The 15,121-nt window shown below is 35.0% G+C and overlaps 2 protein-coding genes across 2 annotated transcripts; both read right to left on the minus strand.

Annotated features, from left to right (window-relative positions):
- Window positions 1-2,323: 2,323 nt before the first annotated feature.
- LOC21391705 (UBP1-associated protein 2A) lies at window positions 2,324-5,942 on the minus strand. Its single transcript, XM_010110264.2, has 2 exons — window positions 4,346-5,942; window positions 2,324-2,654 (listed from the first exon to the last, which is right to left on the minus strand). The coding sequence occupies exon 1, from the start codon at window positions 5,805-5,807 to the stop codon at window positions 4,356-4,358; it is 1,452 nt and encodes a 483-aa protein (XP_010108566.1). The 5' UTR covers window positions 5,808-5,942; the 3' UTR covers window positions 2,324-2,654; window positions 4,346-4,355.
- Window positions 5,943-10,662: 4,720 nt separating this feature from the next.
- Window positions 10,663-13,782, minus strand: LOC21391707 (calcineurin B-like protein 3). Its single transcript, XM_024173590.1, has 9 exons — window positions 13,638-13,782; window positions 13,362-13,521; window positions 12,655-12,737; window positions 12,204-12,263; window positions 11,917-12,025; window positions 11,740-11,792; window positions 11,560-11,640; window positions 11,339-11,451; window positions 10,663-10,983 (listed from the first exon to the last, which is right to left on the minus strand). Exons 2-9 carry the CDS (start codon window positions 13,483-13,485, stop codon window positions 10,926-10,928), a joined length of 681 nt encoding a protein of 226 aa, XP_024029358.1. The 5' UTR covers window positions 13,486-13,521; window positions 13,638-13,782; the 3' UTR covers window positions 10,663-10,925.
- Window positions 13,783-15,121: the final 1,339 nt, after the last annotated feature.

Below are 15,121 nucleotides of genomic sequence, written 5' to 3' on the forward strand. Positions count from 1 at the left end.
GCCTCCCCACTTTCAACAGTGCAAGGGGCTACTTCCTTGCACCACAACTAAAAAACCAACCACTCAACTCACGGGCAACAACCACGTCCAGACCACAGAAGGCCTTCACCACCCCAGCCCCGCTGGGAATGCTGATTGGAAGATTCGAAGTTGTCAGTTACAAACGTACAAACTACAAATTACCTTGGTTAGATGCTTACTCGTCAGTGGCCACATAAGAAAATTTCACAAATCCTATTCAATGAGAAGTGAGATCTCATATGGCATCATTACTTTCTCTAGTCCAATAAATTTGTATTCCAACATTACAGTAAGGAAACAAAAAAAGAGTTGTATTCAGCTTTCTAAAACGCTCTCATCTTTGCAATTTAGTAAAGAGTGACAGACACATACAGTTATATATATATATATATATATATGGTATCAATTATCAAATTATAATGTTCACAGCTCAAGTAGTTTTGTAAAAATAGAAGTCGTTCACAAGTAACATTTTCTCATAACATTCCATCCAAAAAAGTCGTATAAATGCAAATCAAGGCATCTTACAAGGGATTAGGAAAAGGAAAAATAGTGCTACAAACAAAGCTTATGAGTTAAATTCATGTCATAGATAAATATTATCTATGATAAGAATAAATAAAACAACACAACAATAAAACGGAGAAAAGCAACCCAGAACTTTGCGGCATGAAAAAAATCTTGCAGTAAAGTACTAAAGATATCCCCTCCCCCAAACTTGCATATCTTCCCCAAAAGAATGAAAAGAATAAAGAATATAAACAGTTCCGAACAGGAGGAGGTGAAAAGCATTTAACTGGCTAAGTCCATTCTATTTACAAATTTGCATATCTCGTATTGTATTCTACGATTATCATGGAAACAAAATCAATCACATCTAAAATAAGAAAGAGTCGAATCAGTAAATCAGTATTCAATATTGCAGATAGGCTCTCTATAACTGAATTCAACCAATATTTGAAAGTTGTTCTCACATTTCTGATTAGAAATAAGAAATCAGCAGAGTATAGTTCAATATATTACCTCATAGCGTACCAAGAAATAAACTTTCATCAGCTGCTTCTGAGGACGAGCAGCAGCAAATAAGTCAAAATTAACCAGCACAAACATTGATTGCAGGCCACAATAATCTCTTTTTTCTTTTTTGTGATTGAAAGGAGATTCATTATCATTACAATGAAATTTCTCAAGAACACCGCGTTCTCAGTCGTTATTAGTGCTTATCATTTTGATGCATTTAAAATACTTCTACGACATAGATTGCTAATTGACCATCAAACCCCACAACTATAAACTGTGCAAGCTCTGCGCCAACATAAAAACAGCATAGAGGACTTACATAACTAATTCTCCCTTCTGACCTCAACCTTCTACTACAAGGCACAAACTACTGAGAAGATAAAGAACGAACAAACATGGTGTTCTATAAGTATTAATACAAGTAAAACACAAAAGTTACAGTGATTTTTACTTTTGGAAATTGAAAATAACTTTCGTTGCATAATATCATATGTACACGTTGCTATTAGTATAACAGTTTTTCTATCTTTGCTCAGCATATCTTTAACCAGAGAAATGGAGCCACTGCCAAGGGAATAGCTTCCAGAAATTTTTTGCAAAATAGGATGTTCACCCGTTTTTTTTTTTTTAACTGATAATAAATAGAAGCTAAATGAAAGGCATTCACATATGACATAACCATATAATGACAAGAACCGTTTCACTGTGCCGTTACAGAAATATAAAAGCCCCGTTTGGTTCGCTAGTTTATATTTTTTTGATTTGAACAGAAAAATTCAAACTATGTAGTTTAAATTGTAGTTTGAATTGATGTTTGGATGTGTAATTAAAGTTTTAATTTGAATAGAGAATAAAATTCAAATTTGTGTTTAGTAGGTGTGAAAAGAGAGCAATGAAACAAACGGGGGCAAAGTTTTTTGGGGAGATACAGTACTAACAACAATTATAGCCACTCAATCTTCATTAAAGAATTATCCTACAAGCGCTTTCCAATAACTAAACTAAGGACACAAGTAATCAGGGAAGACCACAAGTCATAACAGACATTAACTTGTGAAAATTTTCCCCTCAAAAAAATAAATTGTGAAAATTCCAACAGTGTTGAACAAAGTTAATAGAATCGCTCCAAAATTTAAATAGAACACTCAAGGCAGAAAATTGTCAAAAGAAGACAAATTAAATTCAAGGATCCACGATGCTACTTAAACCGACTGAATCAGTTGGTTGAATAATCAAAACCAAAAAGAGTTTAAAAAAAATTATAAACTTGAGCAAATAATCATGGCAGGGGAAGAAAAATTATACAAAATATTATATAATCCATGCCATGGCATTGGAATTTTCAAAAAGCATTTTTGTTCAAGCTCATTGACTTCTTGGGGTACACAAATATATGCTTAGAAGTTCCAAGTACTGAAATGGTTTAGCTTTTAAACAAGAGAAAACTACAATATTTCAAAGGAGAAAAATAAAAAGGCTAAGAAATACGAGATGATAAAACATAAATTTGATAAAATGTTTTAAGATTCTGCTCTTTGCAATAACCATCAGCTCCTTAAACTTCAGAAGAATCAGCAAACCAGTACAAAAAGACTGATGCACCTATGTGGGATCTGCACATTGAATAAGAAAGCGTGAAAAGGCAATTTGAAAAAGAAAACGATTTCAGAACCGGTAATCCCTTAAAATATTTTAGAAACTCTCAGGATTAATGCAATAATGATGAGTTAAACAAAAATGGTAGATTACACAAAATAATAATAAATTTAAATTTCTAAAGAGAACCGGCCTTTTAAACTCATTAAGGAGCTAGGTGGAACAAAATTTCCAAGGAACCAAAAAAACTTAAACAATTTGCTACAAGAACTTAAAGTCAATGCATGATTCTCTCACACAGAAATGCATAAAAGTCTAAAAACGATAGAATGGGCTTTACAACTATGTTTATTTTAATGAATACAAAAATATTAGTTGAGAACAATCAGTTATAAGATCTAACCATGACAAAACAAAGTATATTTCTACAAGCCACCACCACAGGCAGCAACAGTTTGCTCTAGAAAAAGGTACAAACCAAAAGAGAAACATTAAAGTCCTTTCAAAGTTTCGGATAGGAGATTGTCAGACCTGCTTGCATAGGCAGAGATCAAAACCCACTAAAATGATCAACACCATGTGCAGCAAAAAAAGAAATTAAAATTTGGAAAAGAAAATCCTAATAAAAGGGAATATACTTCAACCATACATCAAAATGATCAATAGGAGTCATTGAACACTTCCAAAAGGCTTAATCAACTGATTGAAACTCACATCCAATATAGTTTCCTAAAGTCAAAACCATAGCATGCACGACATTTGGGCACAGGCCCTTAAGATAATTTTCTTCGCGACTTAAAACAAGATGATCCCCACCACAGAGACAGACACTAGCATAGTAATAAAGTCTCTTTATCTAACTCGTGCACTTGTTTTTTTTTTTTTTTCAACTTGTGTTTTGACTAGTTCTCTGTAGACGTGCATGAATACAAAGCCAATTTATTACTAAAGTATTTCTTCTTAATGCTAATCAAGATCTACATCTTTTGAAGTGAAAAATTATGCCTGTATTAAGGTTGCAAGAAGCCGATGCTACATTTAAGTATCTATTTTTCAAGCCAAAGTCGCAATGCGGATGCGTTACTCTCCAATCAGGGATGTATGCAAGATGGTATATCAATGGAACTCGATTCTAAATTATCTAAACCTCAATGGTCGTATTAAGTCACTAGTTACACTCCGTTTATAATCTTTGTTTCACTACCAATCTATCGCACGTTCAAGTACCTGTACAGATAATAAAACTCAAATATCAAGACAAGTTTAAAGGGATAATGTTGTTAAACAATTTTACCCAGACAATATCTTTTTACTTGATAAATGAAGGACAATCATTTTCTTTCGGATCGTCAAAATGTTGTGGTTTAAACCGTGAGTCTAAAAGGAGTGGTTAGGAACATGGGTTCAAACCACAAGAACAAATGGGGGGATTAAGTTTTAACTTTTCTGGTACGGCTGGTTTAGAATATCACTTCATGGTTCAAACTGGGGCCAAAACTTGTGCATCCAAACACTTGTTTGGAATCCACTCACAGTTCAAACCACATGAACCCATGAGCTTAACGGCCTCTTAATAAATTTTGTTATTATGAAATGCGAACGTATTACCTTGATTACTCCATTAGGTTGTTCTTTTCCTAAAACTAAAGTCTAAAACCCTAATATGTCCAACGAAAATCACCTAGTACAAAGTTTTTATCTATCATACCTGGGCGAACCTAGTGTCCCATATATGCTGGAGCACCACCATACTGCCCAACACCACCTTGCCCTCTTCCAGTCCCGCCCTGTCCCATCTGCTGATTTGGATACCCGCCCTGCATTCCTCCTTGATTCCCATACATACTGGCCTGATTTCCATAAGCAGGCTGAATAACTTGCCCGGGTCCAGCCACACCTGGAGCCGCCACACCAGCAGCAGACCCCAACGTTCCCAACAAGTTAGTCAGCCCCATACCAGAACCCTGCGATGCAAGCAACGCTGTTATCGCTTGCCCGAGTGCAGGGTTCAAAGCCTGAGCCGCCGCAGCTCCCTGGGTAAACCCTCCAGGCCCTGCTGGCGCCATCAAATGCCCCGGCACCGCTGGCCCGGGCTGGGCCCCACCGAACCCTGGATTCTTGTTCCTCTGATTGTGGTGATGGTGCTGATTATGATGGGATTTTCCCGGCTTCGGGCCGTCAATTGCCTTCTGGCAATGCAAAATGTTGCCCTCGAAATTCTTGTGGGGCTCAGCTAGAGCCTTCCTCGCGCCGTCCACCGTCTTGTAAACGAACAAACAGAACCCTTTTGGCCTCCCGGTGGCCTTATCGAGCCCTAACGGCCCTTCCTCAATCTCTCCGTACTTGGAAAAGAAAACAGTTAGCTTCTGCGGATCAAGCTCCGCTCCGACATTGCTCACGTAAATCTTCCTCTGCGTGTACTCCGACGACGGCCCTTGCGGCTGCGCAGAAGCCGCGGCGGGGACCACGCCCACCGACGCCAGCTGGGAAGACGTCATCCGATTTCCGATCTTCTTCTGAGGCTCTTTTAGGGCTTTGCGAGCACCGGAACGAGTCTTGAAGAGGATAAAGCCGTAGCCTTTGGATTTCCCCGAGACCTTGTCACAGACGGCCTTGCAATCCTCGATATCTCCGTACTCCTTGAAGACGCTCGTCAAGGTCTCGGCGGTCGTGTCCCATCCCAGTCCGTAGACGAAGATCTTCCGGTGGGCCGGGTCCTCTTCGGCGATCTCCTTGATCCGGTGCGCCACGTCGCGGTGCTTCTCCGCCGCTTCGCGAAGGATATAGGCAAGCTGTTCCTTTCCGAATGGTTCCAGAAGCTTCTCGATCGGTTCTTCGTCATCATCGGCCGTCTGATTAAGGTCATTGGCAGTCTTTGCTTCTTCACCGGTCCCTTCTTCGTCCCCTTTCTCTTCATCATCGTCATCTTCTTCTTCTTCTTCGTCTTCTTCTTCTTCTTCTTCAACTTCTTCGTACTCTTCTTCTTCTTCTTCCCGGACTTCCTTGCGTTCTTCCTCTTCTTCGACTTCCTTGCGTTCTTCCTCTTCTTCGACTTCTTTGTGTTCAACCTGTTCCTCGACTACTTCCTCGACTACCTTTTGTTGTTGCTGCTGCTGCTTCTTGGCAGGCTCGTTGGAGGAGCTGGACACCAGCTTGCGCTTCCTCGCCATTGGTACGGAGTGAATCAGACAGAGGTCTCGAAATCGAGGGTTAGGGTTAGGGTTAGGTTTAGGGTTTGGAATTGGGATTGGGCTTTTTCTATGCGGCAACTGAAGACGGCACCCAATATCAGAATCGAAGTCGTTTTTGCTGTTTATATGTAGATACTAGATAGGTAGATATATATATAGATAGACAGAGATGTGTACCACGTGCTCCGCACGGGTAGGATCTATAAAAATAATTAATAGTTTTTTTTATTATTATTATCGTAAGGTGTTTCATGTTTGTTTAAAATCTAATTTCAATTATTCTGAATTTATTTTAGTAACTCTCGAAAGCAATGATATTATCTTCTGAATATGATTTTTTACTTATAAACAAATATTTTCAAATGACTTGAAAATAATTTATTAAGAACTCCCATCAAATTCTCCACCACAATATTAGGAAAACAAAAACACTAACAATTTCGATAATGCAAATTACTCTACAATACGCGAGATATAACCCTTAATTGAAACCGATTCCAACACTTAAAAAGAAAGACATACGCAGAGACTCCGAGAAAGTTCCTCAGCACACGTATAATCAAGCTTGCACCCTTTTTTTTTTTTTTTTTTGAAAAATAGCTCTACAGTTGATGGAAGCCTCTGATTATAGGTAAAAGTTTATGCCACTCGATCCGGCCTGACAGCCCAAATGGAAATTTCAGGCTGGCCAGTCCTAAAAGCTCGACAGGCCTAGGATCGGGCTCAACCAACCTAGAATTTATAAGAAATTTTCTAAAATCTTTTTAAAAAAAGGAGTTTGGGACGGCCAACTTTCGAGCTCGAAACCTTAACCTAGCCCGAACCGGAGGCCAACAATAATGGGCCTTGGGCCATGCCTAATGAACTTGCAGTTCTACCTCCATCGATTGAGAGCTATAACTGTATAGCGTGAAGACCACCACATGCTCCTCAGCATAGACAAAAAATCAAACAGGACTAACAGACCGCCAAGACACGAATCTGGATAAGACAGAAATAAACTCGGAGTGTAAGGAAACCGTCTAAATTAGTAATGACTCTAAACGAAACAAAAACATCGAAACTTAAAGTGTGCTAGGTGAAAACAACGCTTTTATTTTAAAATACCACAAAACAAAATGAGAACGTGGCAACCTAGCTAGAGCCATCAATAGCAAGCCCACCCACGTAGTTGAGGTGGCCGGAAAGACCAAAAATGAACTTCGCCTAAACAACTGCAGAGTAACCTCTCCCATGCCAGCGCGTGAAACTTACACGCCTCCACCATCAAGCAACATCTCTACCACACTTGCATCCAAAGGTTTGTCGCTTCCTAGGAAAGTAAAGCCCCTAATTCACAGTCTCTTTCGCCACCACACGCATGCCGCAATGTCATGTCTCACCTTCAACCCATCTCCCACAATTGCTTATCCACACATAATCATCACTCTCGTTTTTGCCTCACTGGTCTCCTCCTCCTCCCTCCACGCAGCTGAGATTACCCTTTATGTTGGTTTTCAAAACGTTTTCGAGTGCGGAAGCGTGGTAATGTGAACCGTGTATAACAAAAATTTTCATAAAAATTTTAAATATTCTATAGATTATATTAATTTATACAATAATAAATTAATCATATTAATTTATAAAGATAGATACCCAACGAACGATTAGGCGGATAACTTGAGGTCTTTGACCACAAACAGTCTAAGCTCCAAGCTTTCTCAGAACATCCAAATCTTCCTCATCTAGTCCTTAAAATCTGCAAGACCTAGAGTGTGGGCTCTAATATAGAACTATCGGATTTGATCACTCGTTAATTTATATTCATTCACTATCAATGCATGTGTGTGAAGAAATTGGAAATTGGAAGAATTTTTCTTTTCTTTTTTCTCTCTTAAAATTCGGCCACCTATGAATTTTTGGAGCAAAAAATTATCCCTCCTAATTTTCTAATGTCTCTTATTTATAAAAGACTAGGAGAACTTATTTACTTTAACTTAAAGACAAAACAATAGAAAATTAGTTATTACTGTATTTTAATCTCATTAAAATACAATTTTCCATTTAATTTTGGAAACAAATTTTTCTTTCCTTTTTACTACATGGCCAGCTAAACCACAGGGAGACCCGCAAATCTGCAACAAGAGAGAGAGAAAATTCATCCTTTATCAAATTTTCAATTTTAGCTCAAATTCAAATCTAAATAAAGTCATATTTCACTTTCCTTTTGAATTTGATCAGAAAACTTGTTAAACAAGTAAACCGGATATCTTGAAGAGCAAGCAATTAGTGGGATTCTACCTGTGTCACATGCCCTCTGCACCTTCTTGTGCTTGGACGTGTGACCTCATGTAGTCCCACTACAGTATGTTGCAAAATTAATTTAATTAAATAATCACATTATTTATTTCGAGTGGTATTAAATCTTGATAATTTATCTTTTCTAAAATTCTTCAAAGAAGAAGGAATGTATTCCATCTCGTATATTAGTATTCTCGACTATCCATTTCATCACGTTTCTAATATACAAGGAATATGATTTTAGAATCTCAAAATCCATACTGAGTAAATAAAAAAACACGAATCTATAAATATGAGTCTACTTATAACTTAGGATTAAGATCATTTTATATATGACAATCGGTATACTCAAATTTGATTTTCTATATTTAACATAAATTATCAGAAAATCAAATTATGTATGTGTCTCAGTTTTACATAATCTCATTATACATAGTACATTCATTCAATATCCCTCTATATTAATGATGCAGATAACATCATTTTATTCTTAATGGGAATGACATGAATTAATAATGTTTGAATTAAAGATTTTCTAACTTTAATTAAATTCATTTCGATTATTATTTTTAAATATTATCCTCTCATAAATAACACTTATGTATAATATTTAAGACCACATAAATGATTGTAAAATTTTTAATGATATTCATAAAGTATTTAATAATATATGCACATAAATAGTGAATAAATTATTTTATTAATTAAATAATAAACATTTTTATTACATCTCATGCTTTAAGGACAATATTTTGGCCTTCATTGGTTACACTTATTCTTTGATCTTGGGCTGAGAACTCAAAGGCCAGCTTGACAGTTGCCTCCGAGTTCCGGCCCTATGAGAAGACGCACTCAAAGAGTTATGAAAAATTTGTAGATACTTTTAGAGAGAGAAAGAGAAGAGGAGGGAGAGAAAGAGAATCTGCAAACCACACTGTTAACACAACCAATAATGTAATGACTCGACTAGGGCAAACAAATAAGAAATTATTGCTAGAGGCAAATTCATCATTTTATGTCTCCAAAAAAGACCTTAAGGTATCCATTTTTTTTTTTTTTAAACATAGAGGTACTAATTTAAGATTATCAAAAACATTTGGTACTAAAAGAAAATTTTACCAAAACACAGAATACCAAATTGAAATTATTGAAAACTTTTGATATATGTGGTCTAAGTACTTGGTTGTTTTTGTACAAAAATTAAATTTAGAAAATAAATCGACCACTATGAAGGATGTGGTCTCGGTAGATTTATCAAAAAGGAAAGAAAACAAATACATCTGGATTTTTACCCTTTAATATTTATTAATATATTTTTTAGTCAAATAATCACATTAGTCAAAAGGATATTAATTAAGAGTAAAAGATAAAAATTCAGACTTATTCATTATAAGAGTTAGTTCAACAATTTTCTCTTTATCAAATAGCCATTGAGGATTGACGTCTTGGGACACCACAATTCCCATTTTGACTAACCAAAAAGAGAGAGAGAGATTAAAAAAAAAACACAATATCAATGTGAGGAAAATATAAAGGCTGGAAGCAACTTTTTGATAGAAGATAAAAAAAATAAAAATAAAATAAAATAAGAAAGAGAGAGAGCAAGGGGAAAAAAAAAAGATGCCTAATCATCTTTTATCTTTTTTCTTCAAAGGTTTTTTTTTACTGGACACCCCTTTAATTTTATGAATTTCACAAATTAGTCTCTTAATTTTCTTTCTTAACAATTCACCCCTTAAACTTTAAAATTTGTTACATTATTGGTCAAATTGAATACGAAGTTAAAAATTTAGACGGTATCTTATATGTGAGTGTTTAATAAAGATAATTAGTCTTTTTACATCGAATTAAACCCTTCGTACACGTCATGAATGAAAATTTTTTGAAATTGGGGGAACCCCAATTTGTACTCCAAAACAATTAACTCCCAATTTCAAATAAATTTTCGCTCACGGTGATGCGTATATGAGAATCAATTCAATAGAAAAAATATTAATTACCCTCATTAAACACTCACAAGAAAGATACAGTATAAATTTTTTAACTTCATTTTTAATTTGACTAACATTGCAATAAATTTCAAATTTTAAGGAGTAAATTGTCAAGAAAAAAAGTTAAGAGATCAATTCACCAAACTCGTAAAGTTGAGGAAGTGTGCATGCAAAATAACCTTCTTCAAAATAAGATGATGTTTGATTAAGATCAAAATAGATATTAGTGCACTATTTGTTTTATCAAATATTTTCTTTTCAAAGTTGAGGGAATTAAAAAACGATAAACTATAATTTGTAACTTCTTTTCTTGCCAATTTTATCTCTACCAAAAAAACCCAAATTCTATTTTCTACTCCAAAATCCTATTCCAATTTATATCCTATTCATTTCCAACTCTACCAAACAGACTTCCCCACGTTGTAAGCTAGACGCCAAGACCACATTTCTGCATCGCTGCACGTTAACTTTAAAACTTCTAGCCCTTTTTTTTTTTTTTTTTTTTCGGAGGTAGGAGCCTTATGGATTCAGGTTGATAATCAGTTCAATTTGGCTCTAAATTTAGAACAGATTTCCAAAATAATCAAAATCTTATTGAAGTAGGCTAATAAGAGAACATAAAACAGACCAGAATGCCTTCGACTTACAACCTAAAAGGGAGAATGTACTAGAGAGTTCAGTCATTGAACAAAATCACGCAAGGCCAAAAATCTCAACAGAACAAAACAAAAAATAAATAAATAATGAGAAAATTTTCTTGACCCTTCTTTACATATCAGAGACCAATATCGTCTGAAAACTTGCAAAATGTAATTTGCCCTTGACTTCAAGTATCATCCACTTGCGAGTGAAAGACAAAGCTTGGGAAAGTTGTGGTGATGTCTCTGTTAAGGAAAGAGGAAAAAATAAAAAAGTATTATGATCAAAGCTTTAACATATAAAGGTACTGGCTACCATGTTTCCAAAAATATGATCATAAAAAGCACACTTGTTGAATCATTCCCGTGTTTCTAGTTACTATGCAAAAACATCAAAGCCTAGAATTAAGAGAAATATAGAAATTCTACGAAAGTCGGATCAAACTTCCATAAACTAGGTTCACATGAAAGTTGATCCTGAGTTAAGCAAGTGTAAGCAAGAAGAAAATTGAAAAACAACATTTCATAAAAATAATGCGACATTTGTGAGTTTATGAATATCAAATATTTGAGAGACTTATAATTCGAAATCGGAGCGTACTTGAGGTATTGAAGCGTCATGTTTTTCAGGAGAGACGGGTGTCGCAAAACAAGACTTCTCCATTCTTCCTTGTCAATCCTCCCATCATGCTTTGTGTCAGCTTCCTCAAAAGTCTAAGAGCACATGCATACAATGTCAATCTTCTGCAAGGGATTTTAAATATTCTCCATACAAGCAAGGGAAGAACACGTCCTTATTAAACTCAGAAATGGAAGGAGCACCTTGTCAATTATACTTTCAATGACATCATCCGAAAGATTCATTCCAGATTCTGCAAGAGTAGCCACTACCATTTGCTTCACCTAAGTATATATTTGAGAAACATTCACATATTTCAAAGTCCAAAAAATTAAAAACAAAATAGAAATAAAAACTACAAAAAGGTGAACCTGAAATGTTACCTCCTGCCTCTCAATAAAACCTTGCTGCTTGAGATCGTACAGCTGGAAAGAGACTGCAACAACGGTTCATAAAATGAAGAAAATGTGAAACATAAGGAAACACATATACTAAAAGTAAGTGAAAAAAACTCTCACATATTGGTATGAAAAGTCCTATTCATTTAACAAGAACTATACATTCAATCTTATTGTCAATTGGGGCATTTGGATGGAAGACGGATAGGGCACGTGCAAACTCTTCGAAACCGAGTATTCCATTGTGCTTTATATCAAACAAATCAAATACCTGAAATTGTGAAGAGGCTAAGTTATAGATAGCAGCTTATATGAGGCCCTTTTAACTGATAGAATATAGATAGCTGACTGGAGTACCCAGATATGATACGACCATAGACTGCCAAACAACATAGGTAACATCATGTTTGAAATTTAAAATGAAAAAAGAAAAAACAGAAGAAAAGTACCCGATCAGCAAACAAGCTCTCTTTCTTATTTGTCTTGAATAAAGCCAGTTGAAACTCCTCCTACAACAGGTGTTAAGGAAACAAAGTTTATGATTAAGGAATATCCCAAGAAATATCATAAAACACCACAGGTGGGTGGTTCCATAGCGGCAATGGACAACTGCACCATAGCTTTCTCTCCAATCCATCAGAGGTTCGATTTTTTGTGTCCACGTGTTGTCCTTTGAAATAATGAGGTCGTGTGTTTGACATGCATGACCCTCCGAGGGTTGTTGACAATTGTGTGTACTAATCCCCTTTCCATCCCAACTGTGTTCCCAGTAAATTATGCAAAGGTGGCACTAGGTGGGAGCAAGGGTACCACCAATCACTTTCTCATCATGAGGGGGGAAAAAAGAAAGAAATATTCCGAACCGAGAGATAATAAAAGTATTATTACAGATCAACAAACCTTGTTAATCAACCCGTCATCAATCACGGCACTGCTGATCTTCTTAAAAAGTTCATAAAGAGCCTCAATTTCACTTACGCTGACTGCAACCATGTGTACAAACACAGATTTTCATTAGATCAGTTTTGTAGCTCTATGGAAAATAAAATTTCAATAAAAGTAACTTATTTAACTCTATTTGAGTCAATAACAGCCCAAAAGGCAAAGCAAATTCTAAATTATGTTAATGATTTTTCTAGTCCTAAATCCTAATTGTCACTTAAAAAATTGATCTCTGAGGAATTTCTGCACGAAATTGAAAATTGGGTTTTTATTTATTATGAACTAAATGAAAAATCAGAAGCTCACTTAACTCCATTGAATTCAAAAACACCCCAAAAGGCAAAGCAATTCTATTAAAATAAATAAATAAAAAACAACAACAACAACAACAACACTGACCTCTGAGGAATTTCTGCACGAAAATGAAAAGTGGGTTTTGATTTATTATGAAACCAGAATGAAAAATCAGAAGCTTGCACTATCGAGTTGAATGACAGCCAAAAAGGGATGAGAATTCTAAATAAGTTCCCAAAATTCTAGTTCTAATTGTCCTTTAAAAAAAAAAAAAAAAAGATATCCGAGGAATTTCTGCATGAAAATAAAATATGGGTTTTAATTTATTACGATCTAAAACTTAAAATAAAAATAAAATAAAAAAAGCTTACACACAGTTTCCCCGGCTAGTATCTCAGGATCGTCTAGGCCTCTGGATTGACTATACAAGTCAAGATCGCAGCACCGCAAAAGGGAAACAAAAACATGCTTAATTCCCTCAACGCACTGCAACATGATACTTTAGTTTCTCCGAATCAGCAAACTCCATACCTGTTCGATAAATTAATCATAAGGGACCCAAAAATTAAAATTAAAAATTAAATCAAATCAAAATAAATTTCTTTATGTAACTCAAATCAAAAGCACAACAAAAGCACAGAACCGACCTGTGAACCATTTCCTTGTTCTGATCTAAGAAAATAATTTAGGAAAAAGTAGAATTGATAGATTCGGCAGGCTTTGAATTTTAATTGGGCGGAAGATCGGGAGTGGAGTGAAGAATAAAAGCTCCTGAACCAATCCCTAGCTGCAGAATTAGATGAAAATTTTTTTCTGTTTTCACCGTTAACTCACTCTTTTACGAATTTTGTTTCTCAATTTGGGCTTGGGCCCAATTAGGGGCTTACCCGCCAACCCGATTACCCGCATGTCCCCGACCCTAATAACATATGATAAACCCGATCCTTTCTATGTTTGGTAGGAAAGAAAAGTAGAAGGAAGGAAGAAGGTGGAGGAATTTTAGGAGAGAAAATGAAAATGTAGGTTGTTTGGTAGAAGAGAAAAGAGAAATGAAGAGAAAATGGAGTGAAAAATAATACATGTGGGCCCCACCATTTTTTTTCTTTCCACAAGTAGGCAGAAAATGAGATGGAAAGTGGGGACAACTCATTAAAGTGAGCAAAGTTACTAAACTACTATTTTCTCCATCAACATCCAAGCAAAAAATTTAAGGGTATAAAAGTAATTTACGAGTAAGATTTTTTCTTTCCTCCCAATTTAACTTCCAATACCAAACAAGTGAAAGTAAGCACATTTTCTTTCCATCTTCTCATACCAAACAACATAAAAGAAAATCAATTTCCTTTCCATCATTGCTATTTTTCATCACTTCCATATTTTTTTTCTGTCTTATTTTCTTTCCTTCCTACCAAACATAGCATTCAGGTTTAGGGTTCCCACTCATAATCTGCCTAGTTAACTTTTTATTATTTATAATAATTATAAATAATAAGCTAATTAAACTAATATGTTGTGATATGTATTTTTAGTAGAAAAAAGTACATGATTTGTCATTATTTTATGCAAAACTATCATTTATAGCATTCTAAATGGGTGTCAACATAGTTTTTTATTATTTTTTTATTAATTGAATTACAATTGTTTATTTTTTAGTAGTGTGGTATAAATAATATTTTTTTATCATCTTGAGTCTTGACTTGTACTTATGGTTTTTTTCTCTTTTTAATATTAGTAAATTGGCCTTAAGAAACTGCTCAATTGTGTGATTATTATTTATTTTTCTATTTGAGCTTTTAGATTTACGTGAGAGTTATCCTAAATCTGTGATAGGGCGAGTTTTTTCGATGGAGTAAGGAGTGAGGAAGGTCATCCAACTCTGTTCCCATCCTAAGGTTGATTTGATTTTCTTTAGTCAAAATTTTTGTATGATCACATGTTTATGAAAATTAAATTGATCTGTAGCAATTTTTAAAATATTATAAGAATATTAAATTATATGATAATTATTATAATAATTTTCAGGTTCTATTTTATAACATTAGGTAATAATTATTGAGAATTTTATTAGGTATGTATAAAAAATACTTTACAGTTGGCACAATTCTTAACGGTTAGAAAACTCATCATAGCG

This window comes from Morus notabilis, unplaced genomic scaffold, assembly GCF_000414095.1.
Source record: "Morus notabilis unplaced genomic scaffold, ASM41409v2 Scaffold887, whole genome shotgun sequence".
In the NCBI taxonomy this organism is placed as follows: domain Eukaryota; kingdom Viridiplantae; phylum Streptophyta; class Magnoliopsida; order Rosales; family Moraceae; genus Morus; species Morus notabilis.